The 19,520-nt window shown below is 40.0% G+C and overlaps 1 protein-coding gene across 1 annotated transcript in view; it reads left to right on the top strand.

Annotated features, from left to right (window-relative positions):
* Positions 1–258: 258 nt before the first annotated feature.
* Positions 259–19,520, top strand: part of LOC117063531 (DNA repair protein complementing XP-G cells) — a 31,158-nt gene continuing 11,896 nt past the window's right edge. Inside the window, exons 1-8 of the mRNA XM_033177305.1 lie at positions 259–684; positions 7,405–7,580; positions 9,086–9,201; positions 9,659–9,745; positions 11,425–11,485; positions 13,663–13,806; positions 16,881–17,088; positions 17,403–18,476. Coding sequence (XP_033033196.1) covers positions 597–684; positions 7,405–7,580; positions 9,086–9,201; positions 9,659–9,745; positions 11,425–11,485; positions 13,663–13,806; positions 16,881–17,088; positions 17,403–18,476 — 1,954 coding nt within the window. The 5' untranslated portion in view covers positions 259–596. The remainder of the gene's footprint in view (positions 685–7,404; positions 7,581–9,085; positions 9,202–9,658; positions 9,746–11,424; positions 11,486–13,662; positions 13,807–16,880; positions 17,089–17,402; positions 18,477–19,520) is intronic.

Genomic DNA, 19,520 nt, shown 5'->3' with positions numbered 1-19,520 from the left:
TGCTTAACGCTTTCAGAATGCCAGCCTGGCGGTAGCAACTCACCAACAAGAAATCAACACTGGAGCTAAATCTCTCACTTCCGGAGTGCTGCAAGCGCAGAAAATATACGTCAGGTACGGAGGCAGGACTTCCGTCCTGCGCGTCGTATTAGACGGAAGCTGAGCGGGTCCATTCTTCGTGGGTTTGCGGACCCACCAGCAAAGGCGAACGGTGTCGCAGGGACATCTTCTGGCTGTTTCCGTCGCCTGCGTGGCTCTCTCACCCCGGTCTTCCATTAGAGGCGCAGACGTTTGGGCCTAAGCGCTGGGCGAAGCGACGCCCTGCCCCTCCCCACCAACGGCCATTCTCTGGACCTATCTTTCTTCCGGGAGGCGGTGACAGCCGCTGGGACGTGTTGCAGCCGGAGTCTCTCCCCTGTAACGCGCTCCCGTTAGTGCTTTCCCCCCCTGGAAAATCGTGGCTTCTGTATTATTTGCCATCTTTCCTGTGTAGGAGCAGGGAGGGCTTCCTCCCAGGGTCCTAGGCGGCGGTACAGCCCGTCCTAGAAGAATTAGAGTAGAAGTTGTTGGGTCCGCTCTGAGGACTCAGCCGCCTCATGGGGGTCCAGGGGCTCTGGAAGCTGCTGGAGTGCTCTGGGCGTCAGGTCAGCCCCGAGGCACTGGAAGGGAAGATCCTGGCTGTTGGTATCCTTAACGCCGCGTTGGGACTTGGGATGCAGGGATTCGGGCTGGATTCCTCGCGGGGCTCTGCCTTGGGCACAGAGTGGCATCTGCAGGATGATGGTCTTGGGTCAGGGTCGCTATAGAATCTCTGTCACTAGGGTTTCTAAGTACAGTCGTACCTCGGTATCCCCGGGGCTTTGGTTCCAGCCCCCCCCCCCCCCATACCGCGATGTTCAAGTTCCGTCAAGTCCCTTATATAATGGCGTGGTATTTGCATATAAACTATGCACTGCCTCCCGTAATCTTTTAAATCGCTTCTAGATTACTTGTAATACCGAATGCAATGTAAGTGATCTGTAAATAGTTGGTATACTGTATTTTAAAATTTTTTGTAGTTTTTATTGGTATGTTTTATTTATTTATTTTTTTTCCACTGCAAATATTTTTGATCCGTGGTAGGTTGAGTGCGGAATCGGGTGATGAGGAGGGCCGCCCTGTCTGCTTTCCCCAGCTTTGCAGTCTTAGCGGCTTGTGCATCCTGGTTTGTCTCTTTGTGGCAGTGCTTTATGTTCCTCTCTGCTTTAATTCTCTCATCTGCAAAGTGGAGGTGGTGATAGTATCTACACACAGGATTGGAATGAGGAATAAATAAATTACCTAAATGGGAGAAGTTTAGCGCGATTAATACAGTAAATCTTAAAGCTATTATCCCGTCCGGGAGGTCAGTATGGAGAGAAGAGTAGATTTGGACCATTAGTTTTGCTTGAGTCTTGCCCCATTTATGTTTCCGAGAGGAAGGGTAGTGTGGACAGGTGTTTTACCATTTTTTTTAAATTGACTTTTTAAGGACTGTTTTTTTTGTACATGTTTGGGTGGTTTTGTTTGTCATTGGGATTAAATTCTTTTTTCTTTAGCAAAACGTGATACTGTTTTTGAAATTTTGATCTTTGTTACGTAGTCTTTTTTTTTTTTCTTTTGAGTGTCTATTCTGGCTCAGAATCTGGTGATACCTTACACCAATTTCCTAAATGGGGATCTATGAGTCTAGGGGCTCGTGGGTTTGTGGAAAGAGTCCTGTAAATGATTGCGGGGGGATTGGGGACCGGAAATGGAGTGCAAGAATGTGTGGGCGTTCAGCAAAGACTGCGGAGCCCTAATTCTTCAGTGGGTACACAACTTATAAATAAAACGACATTGATAAGTTTTAAAATATAATGAGATTGTTATCATTTTTTGGAAATGGATAATCTTTGAATACATCTGTAATTGATTTTTGGCTTAGAAGTTTTTAGGCAGGGTACTTTGAATTGGGGAAAGCCAAAGGGTTTTTGTTTTTTAGGGCACATGCCCTGTTGCTGCTCTCAAGCGGTTCCTCTATATCGTTGCAGTCTAAAGATTTTCTCAGAAATAAAGGGTAAAAGTTGGTTTTCAGTGACAAGAGCCCTTAAAACTTCAGCAAAGATTTAGATCATTTTATGTAGCAGCCTTTGTGAAGACTTACTAAAGAGGACTGTGGCCAGGCTCAGTGGCTCACGCCTGTCATCCCAGCACTTTGGGAGGTCAAGGCAGGAGGATCACTTGAGCCCAGGGGTTCAAGACAAGCCTGGGCAACATTGTGAACCCCTGTCTCTACACGCAGTCAAAAAATTAGCTGGACATGGTGACCTGCACCTGTGGTCCCAGCTACACGGACGGCTGAGGCAGGAAGATTGCTTGGGCCCAGGAAGTCAAGGCTGCAGTGAGCCGTGTTCATGCCTGTCTCTTAATACATAAAGAGGACTGTGAAAGACATTCTAGTCATAATGACAACCTCATATATTTATAATAACCTCATTTATGTCAAAGGAGAATATCTGATGACTTGTTCTACAATTGATTTTGCTTTATTTCGTTTTCACGGGAATTCAGACACCTGAAATTATTTAGATTTTATTGTATTGTTTGTTAATGACAAACTTACCTATGATTATACTAGTTTCAAAATTTACTCTTGTATCCCTATAATAAATTGTTTGGTCTTTAAACCATCTATATAGCTTAGTGTCTTATTTATACAGTCTAAATGTCTGTGTCAAATAATGCAGAATTACCAGTTAAACTTTTGTCTCTTAGATTTTAATGTTTCTAAGATGCATTTAAATGTATTAGCAAGTTATTACATTCTCTTTGGGCTATGTATAGTAATGGGAATTAATTACATTTTAAGTCACCTAACTAAAGAACTAAAGAAACTTATTTTTTGTATTAAAATGCTATTGGTCTTTGGGTCTTATACCTAAAGTGATTTTTGGCTTTGCTGCAGATTTTAACTTTTCTGTCTGCGGGAATTTAATTTTGCGTTTATAAACTTACTGAAGTTTATAATTAGACAAGTCAAATTATACAAATATTTTCAGATTGTCTCATTTTTCATATTTCTTGTCTAATAATTTATGTGAATATTTTCAGATCATCTAATTTTACATATTTCATCTCTAAGAATTCAAGACAAAATTCTCAACCCTACCTGAGTATTGGCACTACTTGTAGTTAATTGAAAAATAAAAAATAAAAGAAGACCTACCTCTGTATCTATGATTTAAAATTTTAGGCCCATGGGGTTTAATAATCCATATGTTTCAGAAGCTTCATATCCATTCTAATGGATAGCAGGGATGAGAGTCACTGATCTGAAACTAGATTTCCTCACTTAAGTTTAAGTTTAAAGTAGTGGGCCAAGTAGAAACTAATTTAGTCCTATGCAATAGCGAGCTCCATGGCTTTTCCAGACTGTACGTGTAGCAAGCAGAAACATCGATCTAATACAAGACAGTTCTACATCAACACCAAGTTCTACTTCTGAGATGTGTCTTTTATCCGACCTCTTCTCATGGTCTCCACCACTACTCTCTGCATTAACTTGGGCTATTTTAACTCATTTTAGAACTGGTTTCCTAATAATCTGTTCTTCACATACTCATCAAAGTTAATCCTTAAATCACGTTCTAGAAACTTCCCGGTGGCTCTATCACCTCCTGCCATTCCTTTTGTCCTGCTGCACTGGCTTCCTGGAGATAGGGACCGTCTCTGTTTTGTTCATGGCTGAATTGTTTGGTGCATATCCCTAGGGCCTTGGATATGCCTGGCCCATGGTATTGCTAAATATTATGATAATAAGCATAGCATTAACTTACTGTCCACTAGGTGTTTTGTTACAGTGTTTTGTAAGTTAATTGTTGATGAGCCTACATTTTTTTTTATGTTAGTAAAAGTTAGGCAGTGTACATTCATTTCAATACTAAACTGTTCAACTTATTTACTAGCAGATTTTTATTGTGTATAAGAGTCCCTGTGAAAGCGAGTGCAGTGCACAGATTGCCTGGGCAAGCCATGGAGCACACAGGCTTGGTGTTTTCCCTGCTAGATGATAAACTCCATAGGGCCAATACTGTGTTTTGTTCAGTGCATTGGATATGCCAGTGCATAGAATAATTGCTGCCACATAATAAAAACAGAAATAACTTGATGGGATTCCTTCAATGTTCTTTCCCTGTGTTAGAAATTTACCTGCAGGCCGGGCGCGGTGGCTCACGCCTGTAATCCCAGCACTTTGGGAGGCTGAGACGGGCGGATCTCAAGGTCAGGAGATCGAGACTATCCTGGCTAACACGGTGACACCCCGTCTCTACTAAAAATACAAAAAATTAGCCGGGCGCGGTGGCAGGCACCTGTGGTCCCAGCTACTCGGGAGGCTGAGGCAGAATGGCGTGGGCCTGGGAGGCGGAGCTTGCAGTGAGCCGAGATTGCGCCACTGCACTCCAGCCTGGGCGACAGAGCGAGACTCCGTCTCAAAAAAAAAAAAAAATTTTTTTTTTTTGCAAAAATTTTCTCCCATTCTGTAGGTTGCCTGTTCACTCTGATGGTAGTTTCTTTTGCTGTGCAGAAGCTCTTTAGTTTAATTAGATCCCATTTGTCAATTTTGGCTTTTGCTGCCGTTGCTTTTGGTGTTTTAGACATGAAGTCCTTGCCCAAGCCTATGTCCTGAATGGTACTACCTAGGTTTTCTTCTAGGGTTTTTATGGTATTAGGTCTAACATTTAAGTCTCTAATCCATCTTGAATTAATTTTTGTAAAAGGAGTAAGGAAAGGATCCAGTTTCAGCTTTCTACTTATGGCTAGCCAATTTTCCCAGCACCATTTATTAAATAGGGAATCCTTTCCCCATTTCTTGCATCATTCTTAGCAAACTATCACAAGAACAGAAAACCAAACACCGCATGTTCTCACTCATAGGTGGGAACTGAACAATGACATCACTTGGACTCGGGAAGGGGAACATCACACATCGGGGCCTATCATGGGGAGGGGGGAGGGGGGAGGGATTGCATTGGGAGTTATACCTGATATAAATGATGAATTGATGGGTGCTGACGAGTTGATGGGTGCAGCACACCGACATGGCACAAGTATACATATGTAACAAGCCTGCACGTTATGCACATGTACCTTAGAACTTAAAGTATAATAATAATAAAAAAAATTTACCTGCAAAAATTAGTATCAGTTCAGGTTTCTCTCTGGTTTTTTTTTTTTTTTCTTGAGACAGAGCCTCCCATTGTCACCCAGGCTGGAGGGCAGTGGCGCGATCTCGGCTCACTGCAACCTCCGTCTCCTGGGTTCAAGCGATTCTCCTGCCTCAGCCTTAAAGGTGCACGCCATCAACGCCTGGCTAATTTTTGTATTTTTAGTAGAGACAGGATTTCACCATATTGGCCAGGATGGTCTCGATCTCCTGACCTCAGGTGTTCAGCCCACCTCGACCTCCCAAAGTGCTGGGATTACAAGCATGAGCCATGTGCTTAGCCTCAATATATTTTAAAATAGGAATGTATACAAGGAGGAGGTCTTCATCTAGACTGAGGAAGGGACCCATAGACCGAGGCCTTAGAGTAGGAGAGAACTAGGCGGAGAGAGGGAGAAACTTTCAGGCAGAGGAAGCAGCATGTGAGAAGCACCTGGAGGCAGGAAGGAGCTTAGTGATTTCCAGGGTTTGAGAAAAACCCAGTGGCAGGAAGTGAGCAGAGGCTTCCTAGACCAGGAGGAGAAGTTTTAGATGGTATCTTGAAGGCAGTGGGAAGCTTTGGAGGGTTTTCACTAAAGACACGTTGATGAAATCTAGTATATACCTTCAAGATATATTAGAAGGTAGAATTGATAGACCTGGTAATAGTTGATGGGGGGGCTATAGAGGGTGATGCCCAGCATTCTGGCTCGGGTGAATGGCAGTGACATTCAATGAAATGGGGGCATGAGCAGCTTAGTGGAGAAGAAATGGAGTTCAGTTTTGATCATGTTACGTTTGAAATGTCTGTGAGGCATGGGGTAGAGATGTCATCTGTGCTCTCTGTTCTGGGGTCAGGAAAGCGCTCTGGGCCAGACATATACATGGAGTCAGGGTGTGGTGTGTGTGGAGGGGAGTGGAGGTTCATAGTTCAGACAGGAGGAAAGAAGACGGACTGAGAAAGATCACCGACGAAGTGAATACTCCAACAGTGTTACAGGAGCTAGCAGAGTCTGAGAGCAGGAAAACCAGCAGAGTGCAGTGTCACTCTTTCTTTTGGACAGATATAAAATTTTTTGAGAAGTACTTTTTAGAAAAGTTTAAAAATATAAGAAAACTTCAAGATGAAAATATTAGCTTTAATCTCGGCAGACGTAATATATACTCTTAATATTTTGGTGTGTGAACTTCTAGTTTTTTATATCTAACATATATACTGTATCAGAAAATGGAGTTACACTTTATATGCTTTTATAACCTGTTTTATTATCTTTAATAATATTTAATGATTATCTTCCTTATCATGCATACTCCTGCAACTTCCATTTTTAAGGGATTTTTTGTATTCTAGCAAATAGGTCTGCCGTAGTTAGTTTTTTTCGTTGTTGTTGTTGTTGTTTTTTGAGACGGAGTCTTGTTCTGTCGTCAGGCTGGAGTGCAGTGGCGCGATCTCGGCTCACTGCAACCTCTGCCTCCTGGGTTCAAGCGATTCTCCTGCCTCAGCCTCCTGAGTAGCTGGGATTACAGGCACGCGCCACTATGCCCGGCTAATTTTTGTATTTTTGGTAGAGACAGGGTTTCACCATGTTGGCCAGATGGTCTTGATCTGTTGACCTCATGATCCGCCCGCCTTGGCCTCCCAAAGTGCTGGGATTACAGGTGTGAGCCACCACACCTGGCCCATAATTAGTTTTGTAGAAAGACCTGCTGAGAAACTTTTAAGCTGATTGTTATATTTTCATTATTATTAACAAGCATTCTATAAATAACTCTCATTATATATCCATGATGATTTTTTGAGGATCAATGTCTGAAAGTGGTAAAATAGACTGCAAAGTTTTAAAGTTTTTTTCACTATGAATTGTCAAATTGTCCTCCAGAAAATTTGTGCTAATTCATGAAAATTCTTTAGCAATCACTTGTCTTTTTAAAGAAGTGATTCTTTGCAACGAGACTTCTTAAAAGGATATGTCTGTCTTTGTATAATTTTAAAACACAGTATGTGAATAGGGGTAACAAGAGCTCAACTAAAGTTAACTGACTTTAGGTAGATCCCATGAGAGCTAAATGTTTTTCAGTTTTAAATGAATAGTGGTAAGTATTTAGTGTTCAACATTTGGATAATATCAGTTATTAGGAAATTGAAGTTGTGAGGATGAAGAGAAAAATTCCAGAGATTTTTCCATTAACAATTCTTCCAGATATTAGCATTTGGTTAAACCAAGCACTTAAAGGAGTCCGGGATCACCACGGGAACTCAATAGAAAATGCTCATCTTCTCACTTTGTTTCATCGGCTCTGCAAACTCTTATTTTTTCGAATTCGTCCTGTTTTTGTGTTTGATGGGGATGCTCCACTATTGAAGAAACAGACTTTGGTAAGTGTCATCTAGTTTTCGGTAAGTGTCAAATAATTTTTTTCTTTCTGCATTCTTAGAAAAGTTCACATAAAATTTCTGTTTTCTCTTTAGAATTTTAGAGACAGACTTATTTTGACATATATTTAATTTAATTACGTCTACTTTTTTATCTTGAACAATTTTCATTTTAAAAAGTTTTATGAGAGTTCATCATGGGCACAGTAAAAAGATAAAATTTATTTATCTAAATTTATTTGTCTAAAATTTATTTAAAAGATAAAATTTAACTTTTAAATAAAATAAAACTAACTACTGAAAACCTTGCCATTGAGAGTTTTCCTTTTAGAGGATCTTGTTAGGTGTTCTGTATTTATTTCAAGGATGCTGCCATCACTCAGAACACTGTGGAAATCCTCTTTGGGAAGTGCCTCCCTGAATCTGAGATCAAGTATCCTCTGTGATAGCAAGCCTTCTCTTGAGGGGAATTGGATTTTAGGAGTAAGCAATGTTATGTGGTGCCAAGTGGTGACTAAAGTGGATTATCTAGGAAGGAAATTGACCATGATATAGAAGAATGAGAATGAGTTGCAGCTTTATTGTTCTGGAAGTAGTTTTAAAAAATGTTTTTGGAAAGCTGGGGGCAGGAGGATTGCTTGAGCCCAAGTCCAGCCTGGGCAACACAGGGAGACCCCATCTCTAAAAAAATAACATAGAATAATGTTTAAACAGTCCAAATGACAGCACCCATTTGGATATATGACTTTTATTTGTTGAAAATGCCAAAGTAATGGAATGATGACTTTGTAATCATACCAGACATACTCTCTAATTAAGTGAGGATACAGGATAAAAGTAAGGCTTTATAAAAGCTGGGGGATATTTATTGCCTCAGTAAGAGTGTCCAGACTTGAATGTTGCAGTTTTCAGTTACCCAAGGCATACTGTAAGTCAGGTACTTTGTGGAAGGATTAGAAAGGAAAAGAGAATATCTTGGTTATTTTTATCTGAAATTTAACTATAAGCATGGGGCTATCCATTTGTCACGACTTGAACATTTCTTACAAGATATTTCTATACGTTTTAGAATTTCTTGTGATATATAATCTTGGATATTGAAGGGCAGAATTACATGTAAGTAATGCATGTTTATAAAAAGCAATATTAGGAATTGTTTTTGGTGTCACTGTGACATTTTATAGAATAAATAAATAATTCCTTTTGGGAAGCATTTAAGCTTTCCACTTCTTGGGCATATTAAAGAACATTTAAAAGAAACTGAAAGTAAATTAATAGTTTCCCAAATATATTGTATAGTAGCCCATTAAGTAATAGATAGAAACTCTGGGTATCCTTTATGTAGCAGCAAGCTGAAGCTACTCGTTTATATGGCAATTAGGAGGAAATGCTAAAGCAACCATAGTCTGAAAACTCAGACAAACCAAATTCTATGGGAAATAAATCACAGAAATGTTTCTAGTCGTCTAATATCCTGAAGTGAGATCTTACACCCTTTCTTCTCATAGGCGAAGAGAAGGCAGAGAAAGGACTTAGCGTCCAGTGACTCCAGGAAAACGACAGAGAAGCTTCTGAAAACATTTTTGAAAAGACAAGCCATCAAAACTGCCTTTAAAAGCAAAAGGCAAGAGGAAAATTACAGTCATGTTAGAGATGAAGTTTTAAAAAAGTGATTTTTGTCTTGAATTCCTGCGACTCTCTTTCCCTATGTAATTTTAACTTTCAACAGAAAATAGAGAATGAAATGAGACAAGTAGGCTGCCATTTGACCTGGTAATTTGGAGTTGTGGCAGTTCTCCATTCTGTGAGAATCAACTTTGCTAATGAGAAAAAACAGCTGTTGTGTTGTGTCATGTACACTTTTTGCTTTGATTATGCTCTTCTTGGCTCTGGGTGAGCAGCCCCGCCACGGTTCCTTTCTTTCTCTCGACTGCATTTATTTTCCACAGCAGTGGCCCGAGGGCAGCCAGGTCAGGTCCCTGTTCACCATCCTGAGCAGAGTCTGTGTAATCAGTAGGGGAGTATTATTGACTCAAAATACTATTTCATATAATCTGTTTAAAGATTTGTGTACTTTCCAGAGATGAAGCACTACCCAGTCTTACGCAGGTTCGAAGAGAAAATGACATGTATGTTTTGCCTCCTTTACAAGAGGAAGAAAAGCACAGGTAAATGTTTAACTCTTTACGAATATTATTTTAGTCATTGCTACATTCGGACACATTTAAACCTTGATGTGTTATCTACATAATAAGGCATGTGAAGATTTCTTAATGCATCTGAAATAGGCACGATCTGTACCTTTCAGAATATTTTTCAAAGACTAAAGTTTTTATTTACTATTCTTTGTGTTTTGGTGATTCATGATTCTTATTCCTCTTCAGTCTAAAGAACTTCTGCCAGGTCTGTGGATTTAAAATTCTCCAAGGCATGAATTTTAGTTTTCCTTGCACTTTGCTTACACAAGCTCTTTCTAGCTGCTTTTCAATCCAATATGGTCTCTCTCACCATGATGCTAAAATACCACAACCCATGACATTCTTATTGCTAAATCTAGCAGATGCTTTGAACTTCTTAGTGTACTCGACTTCTCTGCCCTAAAAACCATGCTGCACTGCCCCACTCCCCTGGCATCTCTCTGGCCCTTTCTGCTTAGCCTCTCTGTGGACTCCACTTCCTCTGTCTATCTCTTCATGGTTGGTAGCTTCTGTGTTTGAAGTGAAGGTGGAGAATGAGAAACTCGACAGTTGGCCTTTGTCCCCTGTCCTTCCCTCCACCTCTTCCTTTCCCAGGAGTTCCCAAGAGACGACTTAGCTTTTGAATCAGCGCGGTTCTATTTGTCTCCATTGCTCCCACTGTCCTTTTTTCTCCAGGTTACATTATTCGTTTTTAAACTTCTTTCTGTCTTTGTATTTTTCTTACCCTTTTTGTAATAACTCCTCCCACCAAGCCCAATCTCTGTTTTGTTTTATAGTCTGTTTAAAATCCAAATCTGATATTGTCATTTCCTTACTTAAAACACTTTCTAGCTTCTCTTTTCTTTCTTTTTTTTTTTTTTTTTTGAGGTGGAGTCTCTGTTGCCCAGACTGGAGTGCAGTGGCACAATCTCAGCTCACTGCAACCCCAACCTCCCGGGTTTAAGTGATTCTCTTGCCTCAGCCTCTGGAGTAGCTGGGATTACAGGCACCTGCCACCACACCTGGAAAATTTTTTATATTTTTAGTAGAGTCGAGGTTTCACCATGTTGTCTAGGCTGGTCTCAAACTTCTGACCTCAAGTGATCCACCTGCCTCGGCCTCCCAAAATGCTGGGATTACAGGCATGAGCCACCACACTCAGCTTAGCTTCTCATTTCTTTAGGATAAAACTTTAACTCCTTAATTACATTTTCCAGTCTTATCCCTTCCTCTCTTCACATCCTCCACAGGCAGGCTTTCTTTTTCTTGTTTCTATATAGTTATAAAACTTAGTTCTTTGCCTGGAACACTTTTCTCCATGAACCTTCCCACTCCCTACAACTAGACTCCTCACTTATTCGTGGCTAACTCCAACCAGTATAATTGCCGGGGATCCTGGAAAGCTTTTGTGACTCCACCTACATTGGGTGAGGTGAATCCCTGTTGCATCTCTAGTGACCTGCCCTTCCCTTGTGGTGGAAGTTACTAGATCCCACTCTAATTGCTTACTTACATGTGTCCCCCACCAGACCATGAGACCAGTAGTGGCACAGATCTTGCTGTTTTATTCACCACTGTAGCTCCTATAACGAGCAGCACCTTGCATACAAGTATCTTTGTAAGCAGTCATTAAAAATCATAGATATCGTAAAAGTGTGTTTGACTTTCAGTTCAGAAGAGGAAGATGAAAAACAATGGCAAGAAAGAATGAATCAAAAACAAGCATTACAGGTATTTAGATGATTTTTGAATTCAGAATGTATTCTGTTATTTGAAATGAATGACATGAAAATGAATATTAGTGAGGTATATGAAACTGTGAAAGTTTCTGATGAAAAGTAAAGACAGATGCCTTTCTGATTGTGCATATATATGTGTACATGCATGTATATAAATACACACTCACCTATACATGTGTATATATATGGAATTTGCCATTATGCACGTCTGTGTATTCAAAATAAGCCATTTTTCTTTTACAACCAACCAACCAACCAATAGTAATATGTGCTTACATAGAAAATATAGAAAACATATCATTCATAAATAACTTGTGGTAACATTGTGATATATTTTCATCCATTCTTCACCTGCCCCATATAATTGTATACCTGTGTGTGTATTTGTATACATGTATCAAATGTACATATGTACATATCTATGTGTACACATATGTGTGTACGTTCTAGTTGTCTGTTGCTGTGTAACTTAGTGATTAAAACATCTTTTGTTTTCATCACCTGTCTGGGTTCCAGGGGTTGATGAGCTCAGCCAGGCAGTTATCTCTGGGGTCTCTTGTGTAGATGCAGCCAGTCTGTAGCTGGGGCTGGAGTAACTAACAAGGCTTCCTTGCTGCCATGGGCGGTGGTTGATGCTGGCTGTCAGCCAGACTGCCGTGTGGCTGGCGCCAGAGCCCTACTTGTGGCCTCTCTATGTGGCTTGGGCTTTTTCCCAGCGTGGTGGCTATGTTCTGAGGGTGGGCATCCCAACGTTCTAAGCAGAAGCCCTGTTGCCTTTCTGACCTAGCTTTGGAAGTTGTGCAGCATCCTTCCCACCACATCCTGTTCCTCAGAAGTTAGTTACTGAGGTCAGCCCTATGAAAGGGGCAGAGAGTTAGACAAGAAGAATGTCCCACACACATTTTCCTGAATAACATTTTTACAAATTGAGATTATGCCTTATATACATATATATATTTTTTAATAAACATTTTTTTCAAGTTTGTTAGTGTCACAGATAGCATTTTTTTGATTCCCAAATTCACTGTTTCTTGTTTGTTCATATTGTTTTGTTGTATCAGGTAGAAGACTTTTGAGCTAAAACCTCGAGATCCTTCAGGTTGTGGAGGTGCTGTGCTATTAATGCAGCTAGTGAGAGCAGCCTTAGTTAAGACCATGGGCCTCGAGGTCAGAAAGACCTGCGTTTCAATCCAGGCTCCACTGTTCACTAGCTGTGTGATCTTACACAGATTAAATTCTCCAAGGCTTTATTTTTTTTTTTTTTGTAAAATGAAATTGATATCAGTGCCTTCCTGATAGGGGTGATGGGAGCATTAGTGAGGGAAGGCACAGGAAACGCTGAGCTCAGTGACAGTTCTGTCCTGCGCGTTTGCTGGTTAGTACATACACATGTAACATACAGACATGCAGGACAGCAGGTTGTATTAGCTACTTTTTTACTAATGAAGGATTTTAAAGTACTTTTGGTAATGAGTTACAATTGAGTAAAGTTTTACGCTTTTCCATGTCTCCTGTGAATTTCCTACTTTTAATTTCATTTTTTATGTTATAAGCAAAATAAAACTAATTTAATTACAGGAATTATATATGTTGCTTGAATTCTTAAGGCTCATTCTGTCTTGGGTTCTTGCATTTTCTGTTCTCTCAGCCTGAAATGCTCTGTCCTTAGGCTCTTTGATATCTTTCAAGTCCCTGCTCACACATCCTCTTTTTAGTGGGGTCTTCTTTATTTGTCAAATGAATCCGTTTTTTCTGCTTTCTTTTCATGTAATCACTCTCATATCAGATACATATGCTTTATTTTCTTACCATTATCTTGTTCATTTATTTATTTATTTATTGTCTGCCCTCCTCTACTCCTAAGAGCAGGGACCTTATCTGGCACCTTATCTGATCTCACAGTGCCTTAGCACCTAGAACAGTGCCTGGTGCCTTAGAGGTACCTGCTGAGTACTTTTTCTTTTGAATGAATTAAAGAGTGAATGGCTACATTCCCTAATTTGCCTACTCACTTTGTTGCCTGTCGCAGATTATATGCAACTGTGTTTAGCTAAGTGTTGATTATGTAGAACTGTGTTTATTATATAAGCATAATACATATCCCTAATGGTGAATAGAACTAAGTGTACGAAATGTAAATTTCATGGTGCTGTGTTTTTCTCTTTACAGGAAGAGTTCTTTCATAATCCTCAAGCGATAGATATTGAGTCTGAGGACTTCAGCAGCCTGCCCCCTGAAGTAAAGCATGAAATCTTGACTGATATGAAAGAGTTCACCAAGCGCAGAAGAACATTATTCGAAGCAATGCCAGAGGTAAAACATACAACAGTACATTCATGCTTAGAATTAAGAACTTCAGCAAAACTTTTTGTTAGAAAGAAGAGAAAATTGATAAGCAATACTTACATGATAACTCAGTTAACCATAAACAGCATTTCTGTATCTCCGAGATTCTAAGAAGCATTGTTTATTTATATGTTTGAGCCTATAGACATTTACTCTAAGCAGTCTTTCTTGGCTTTTGACGCAAGACTTCTCCTGGTCTTTGTTCTCACAGCACCCTGTACTGTCACTTTATAGTTCTTAGCTCCAAAACATGCTTATCTTGCCCACCTCTGTATTTTCAGTGCCTAGCTCAGTCTTTTTCACATGATATGTGTCCGGTAGATGCTTACTGGCTCATTTCTTAGGTTAGTTCATAAAAGTTATTGTAGCCTATAATAAACATTGTCTATAAAAACTAATAGTTATATAGAATCTAATCACAATGGAAAAATAAGTTCTAAATTGAAATTCCAGGTGTATCTTCCTCTGCTGCATCCCTAGAAATGCCATTGGCTCTCCACATTCCCTCCTCCTCTTCCTGGACAGTGGGAATGGGGCTTCTTCCCCTTGGAACACCTTGTAGCTTGGCAGGCCCGGAAAGCTAGAGTGGAGGTGGTGTGTGGTTGGGTGCTAGCAAACATGTCTCCTGATCATGTTACCATTGATACTTAATTCATGTGACTATTGATGACTCTCTGTCTTAGTTGCCAGGGAGTGAGTTTTCTCTTTCTATTGCTACTACCTGTTACTTCTACCATAGTTCTCCTTTCACCCACTGTAGGACAGAATAGAAATTTTGCAGCATCATCGACCTTAGTGTGTAGATGGAGTGTTTTTTATTTTCTACAATTTTTGAATATTGCTTAAATTGATAGCAGAAATACGAAAAAGGAAGGGTAAACTTCTTTTCTCATCACTCCCTGTGTTTTCCACAAAGAGTGTGCAGTAGCAGACACTAAGGTGCACAGAGGTGACATTCTTGGGTCTTTGGATATACAAAGGACAGAAGTAAATTGATTTTTATTTCAGGAAAAAAATCCAGGCTCAGTCTGTCTATCAGACATTTTATTTCTTGAGTGTGAAAGGTGGCAGCTGAGGAAGTATAATTTTGGTTGTGTAAACAATAATAGGAAGAAATGGGAGAAAGAGAGACGTCCCTAGTGATTTACTGTTCTGTATTTTCTTTCTGCAACCACGAAGTCTCGGGAAGTGGTGGACTGTAGGGTGGTGTGGAGTAGCAGCTTACTGGGTCTGTCATTTTGATAGAGATGTTCTAAGTCGTCCACGTTGGGCCTTTGTATCATCTGTACGTCGTGCAAATGTAATATTGGTAACAGTAGTGATGGTAGATAATAATAGCAGTAGTAATAATCATAATACCATAGTTCCATCTTACTCAGGGTTTCGGTTTCTGCAGTTTTCAGTGACCTGTGTTAAACTGTGGTCTGAACATATTAAATGGAAAATTTCAGAAATAAGCAATTCATAAGTTTTAAGTTGCACACCATTCTGAGTAGCGTGATGAAATCTCACACCTTCCTGCTGCATCTTGCCTGGAACATGAATCTTCCCTTTGTCTAGCGTCTCCGTACCGTAGACGCTTCCTTCTTTTTAATCACTGAGTAGCTGTCGCGGTGATCAGATTGACTGTTGCGATACTGCAGTGCTTCTCCTCAAGTCACTCTTATTTGACTTAATAATGGCACAGCAGTGCAAGAGTATGATGCTGGCAATTTGAATATGCCAAAGAGAAGCTGTAAAGTGCCTCCTTTAAATGAAAAGGTGAAAGTTCTTGAATTAATAAGAAAAGAAAAAAAATCGTATGCTGGCTGAGGTTGCTAGGATCTGCACAAAAATGACTTTTCTAGCTGTGAAATTGTGAAGAAGGAAAAAAGAAATTGGTGCTGGTTTTGCTGTCGCACCATAAACTGCAAAAGTCATGACCTCAGTGTGTGATAAGTGCTCAGTTAAGATGGAAAATCCATTACATTTTCGGGTGGAACACATGAAGAGAAACATGTTCTGATTGATGACAATCAGGTTTGGTTCTGCAGTTTCAGGCGTCCTCTGGGGGTCTTGGAACATACCCCGAGGATGAGGGAGTTGTCTACTATATTAATAGATTCAATTATAGTAAATCGACATGCTTTTGATCCCAGATCTACCCCTTATTAGCCCTGTGACTCTAGGGAGGTTACCTAACCTATTTAAGTCCTGATTTCTTCATTTATAAAATGGAGGTGATATCTGTTTCATAGGATAATTGTGAGAATAAAATGAGGTATTATATATTATATGTAAAAACACTTAGAAAAATGTCCTCCATGGGAAATGTCTTATCATGTTAAGTATTACTATTAATAACTGTGATTACTATGATTTATTGTGTCTTTTATGGGATTAGGTTGTGCTGGGCACTTCACTTGCATATTTACCTGCATTCTAGAAGATTGTTAAGCCATAATCAAATGTCATAGTGACTGCTATGCATGACATGCTCAATACATATTTATTGAATAATGATTAAATCATAAACTGTATTCATTTTTTTTTTTTTTCTTTGAGAGGAAGTCTCGCTCTTGTCCCCCAGGCTGGAGTGCAATGGTGCGATCTTCGCTCACTGTAACCTCTGCCTCCCGGGTTCAAGTGATTCTCTTGTCTCAGTCTTTGGAGTAGCTGGGATTACAGGCGCCTGCCACTACACCTGGCTAACTTTTGTATTTTTAGTAGAGACAGGGTTTTACCATGTTGGCCAGGCTATTCTCGAACTCCTGACCTCAGGTGATCCACCTGCCTCGGCCTCCCAAAGTGCTGGAATTACAGGCATGAGCCACTGCTCCCAGCCCTAGTATTCATGATTTTTTTTGCCCAACTCTTTTGAAGATTATTTTTTTAAAAGGAAGTTGTAGTTTTTCTTGTTATTCAACTTTTATAATATGAAATGACCATCAATGAAAAAAGCCAATTGTTCTTTGTTCCCTGTTGGGGAAAGGGTGGAAATATGGTAATATTATCTGTATTTAATATAAAACAGTACTTTTGTTTGTTTATTTTGCTTTTAGGAGTCCAATGACTTTTCACAGTACCAACTCAAAGGCCTGCTTAAAAAAAACTATCTGAACCAGCACATAGAACATGTCCAAAAGGAAATGAATCAGCAGCATTCAGGACACATCCGAAGGCAGTATGAAGATGAAGGGGGCTTTCTGAAGGAGGTAGAGTCAAGGAGAGTGGTCTCTGAAGACACTTCACATTACATCTTGATAAAAGGTATCAGGCACCATCATTTATATATTTACATTAGAAATCAAAGATATATCGTCACTCTGAATTCTATAAACTAGCACTCCTGGATAATATTAATGAAATTCTATTTATGTAATAACTGTATACTGCTATTAATGGATTAACTACTATAGTGCCAGACCACTTTAAAATTAGCTAATGAATTAACTTCTAGTTGCTGATTAAATGAAAATGTATATACTTATTTATGAGAACCAGTGTTCTCTTATTCATCTTACTAGAAGTGTATTGTCACACTGTAAAACTGCATGGTGAGAAGTGTTTTAATTCTTCTTAAGGTATTCAAGCTAAGACAGTTGCAGAAGTGGATTCAGAGTCTCTTCCTTCTTCCAGCAAAATGCACAGCATGTCTTTTGACATGAAGTCATCTCCATGTGAAAAACTGAAGACAGATAAAGAGCCTGATGCTACCCCTCCTTCTCCAAGAACTTTACTAGCTATGCAAGCTGCCCTGATGGGAAGTAGCTCAGCAGAGGAGCTGGACAGTGAGGATCGAAGGCAGTCCCATGAGAGGAATGCACCTGCTGCTGTAGACGAAGGCTCCATATCACCCCGGACCCTTTCAGCTATTCAGAGAGCTCTTGATGATGACGAAGATGTAAAAGTGTGTGCTGGAGATGATGCGCAGATGGGAGGGCCAGGAGCAGAAGAAATGCATATAAACAGCTCCACCAAGGACAGTGATGAAGGACTTAAAGTGAGAGATGGAAAAGGAATGCTGTTTACTGCAACACTTGCATCATCCAGTGCCAACTCTGTAGAGGAGCATGTAGCCAGCACTAATGAGGGGAGAGAGTCCACAGACTCAGTTCCGAAAGAACAAATGTCACTTGTTCACGTGGGGACTGAAGCCTTTCCGATAAGTGATGAGTCTATGGTTAAGGACAGAAAAGATCGACTGCCTCTGGAGAGTGCAGTGGTTAGACATAGTGATGCACTTGGACTCCCGAGTGGAAGGGAGCTGACACTGGCACCTCCAACTTGTACAAATTCTGTGTCAAAGAGTGAAACACATGCTGAAGTGCTTGAGCAACAGAAAGAACTTTGCCCATATGAGAGTAAATTTGATTCCTCTGTTCTTTCAAGTGATGATGAAACAAAATGTAAACCAAATTCTGCTTCTGAAGTCATTGGCCCTGTCAGTTTGCAAGAAACGAGTAGCATAGTAAGTGTCCCTTCAGAGGCACTAAGTCATGTAGAAAATGTGGTGTCATTTAATGCTAAAGAGCATGAGAATTTTCTGGACACCATCCAAGAACAGCAGACCACTGACTCTGCAGACCAGGGTTTGATTTCCACTCCGAAGGCCGCGGAACCAATGGAAATTGACTCAGAAGAAAGTGAATCTGATGGTACGTGTCTGTGCTTTTGTAGAAGTTTGGAATGGTAGGATTTCACCTCTGCAGGAACTGAGAGATCCTTTTGTGTAGTCCCGTTTTTACTTTTTACAGATAAGGAACAAGAGATGTAGAAAGAAAGGTGAAATGACTTTCCCAGGGACACACAGCTGGTCATGAATCTTGACTTTCCCTGTTGCTCTGCTTTTTGTTATCATTTTTAAAGGCATGACATGCCCTACTTGGGGAAGGTAAAGTTGAGTTTCCCTCTAGATTTTAAAAACTTTTTATTTTGAAATAATTATGAACTTTAAAAAGTTGGAAGAATATTATAAAATACCGGTTCCTTCATCCAGTACCTCAGTGGCTAGCACGTTATCACATTAGCTTATAATTTCTCTTGGTCTTTCTGTGGCCCTCTATGTGTATATCATATGTCTCCAAATCTGTATGCATATGTATACCGTTGATTCTCATTATTCATATATTCCATATTTGCAAAATTGCTTGCTCACTAAAATTTCTTTGCAACTCCAAAATCAGTACTCACCGTAATGTCTTTGTGGTCTTTTGTGGACATTTGCAGAGCTGGGGAAAAGCTTGAGTTGCTACACTGTGCCCTGCTGAGGTTAAGCAAGGTGACACTCTGCCTTGTTCCCGTGCTCTGAGAGAGATGACCAGAGGGTGGGGACAGTAGGGGATTATGCAATGGAGAGAGAGCAAGAAGCTCCCGCCCCAGGCCAGTTGGACCAGATTTGAATCCCTATTCTGGCACCTGTTAGTGTGGCAGCCTCAGGCAGGTCACTAATTTGTTTCTTGAACTTTGTTTCTTGTTTATAAAATAAATGGAATCTACTAAGATGGCGGTTTTTTAGGATTTAAGATAATATCTATGAAATATGTTCATAAATATGTTATATATGTGTATGTGTGAATATGCACATGTATCTGTTTAGGAGCAATGACTCAGTATTGGCTAATTGAGTGTTCACAGAGACTTCATAGATGATGGCCGCTTTGAATAATGAGAATCAACCACACACACACACACACACACAA

The sequence above is a fragment of the Trachypithecus francoisi genome, unplaced genomic scaffold (assembly GCF_009764315.1).
Source record: "Trachypithecus francoisi isolate TF-2019V2 unplaced genomic scaffold, Tfra_2.0 Lachesis_group18, whole genome shotgun sequence".
In the NCBI taxonomy this organism is placed as follows: domain Eukaryota; kingdom Metazoa; phylum Chordata; class Mammalia; order Primates; family Cercopithecidae; genus Trachypithecus; species Trachypithecus francoisi.
Note: the sequence above shows the minus strand (reverse complement) of the source record. Positions and strands in the feature narration are given on the sequence as shown.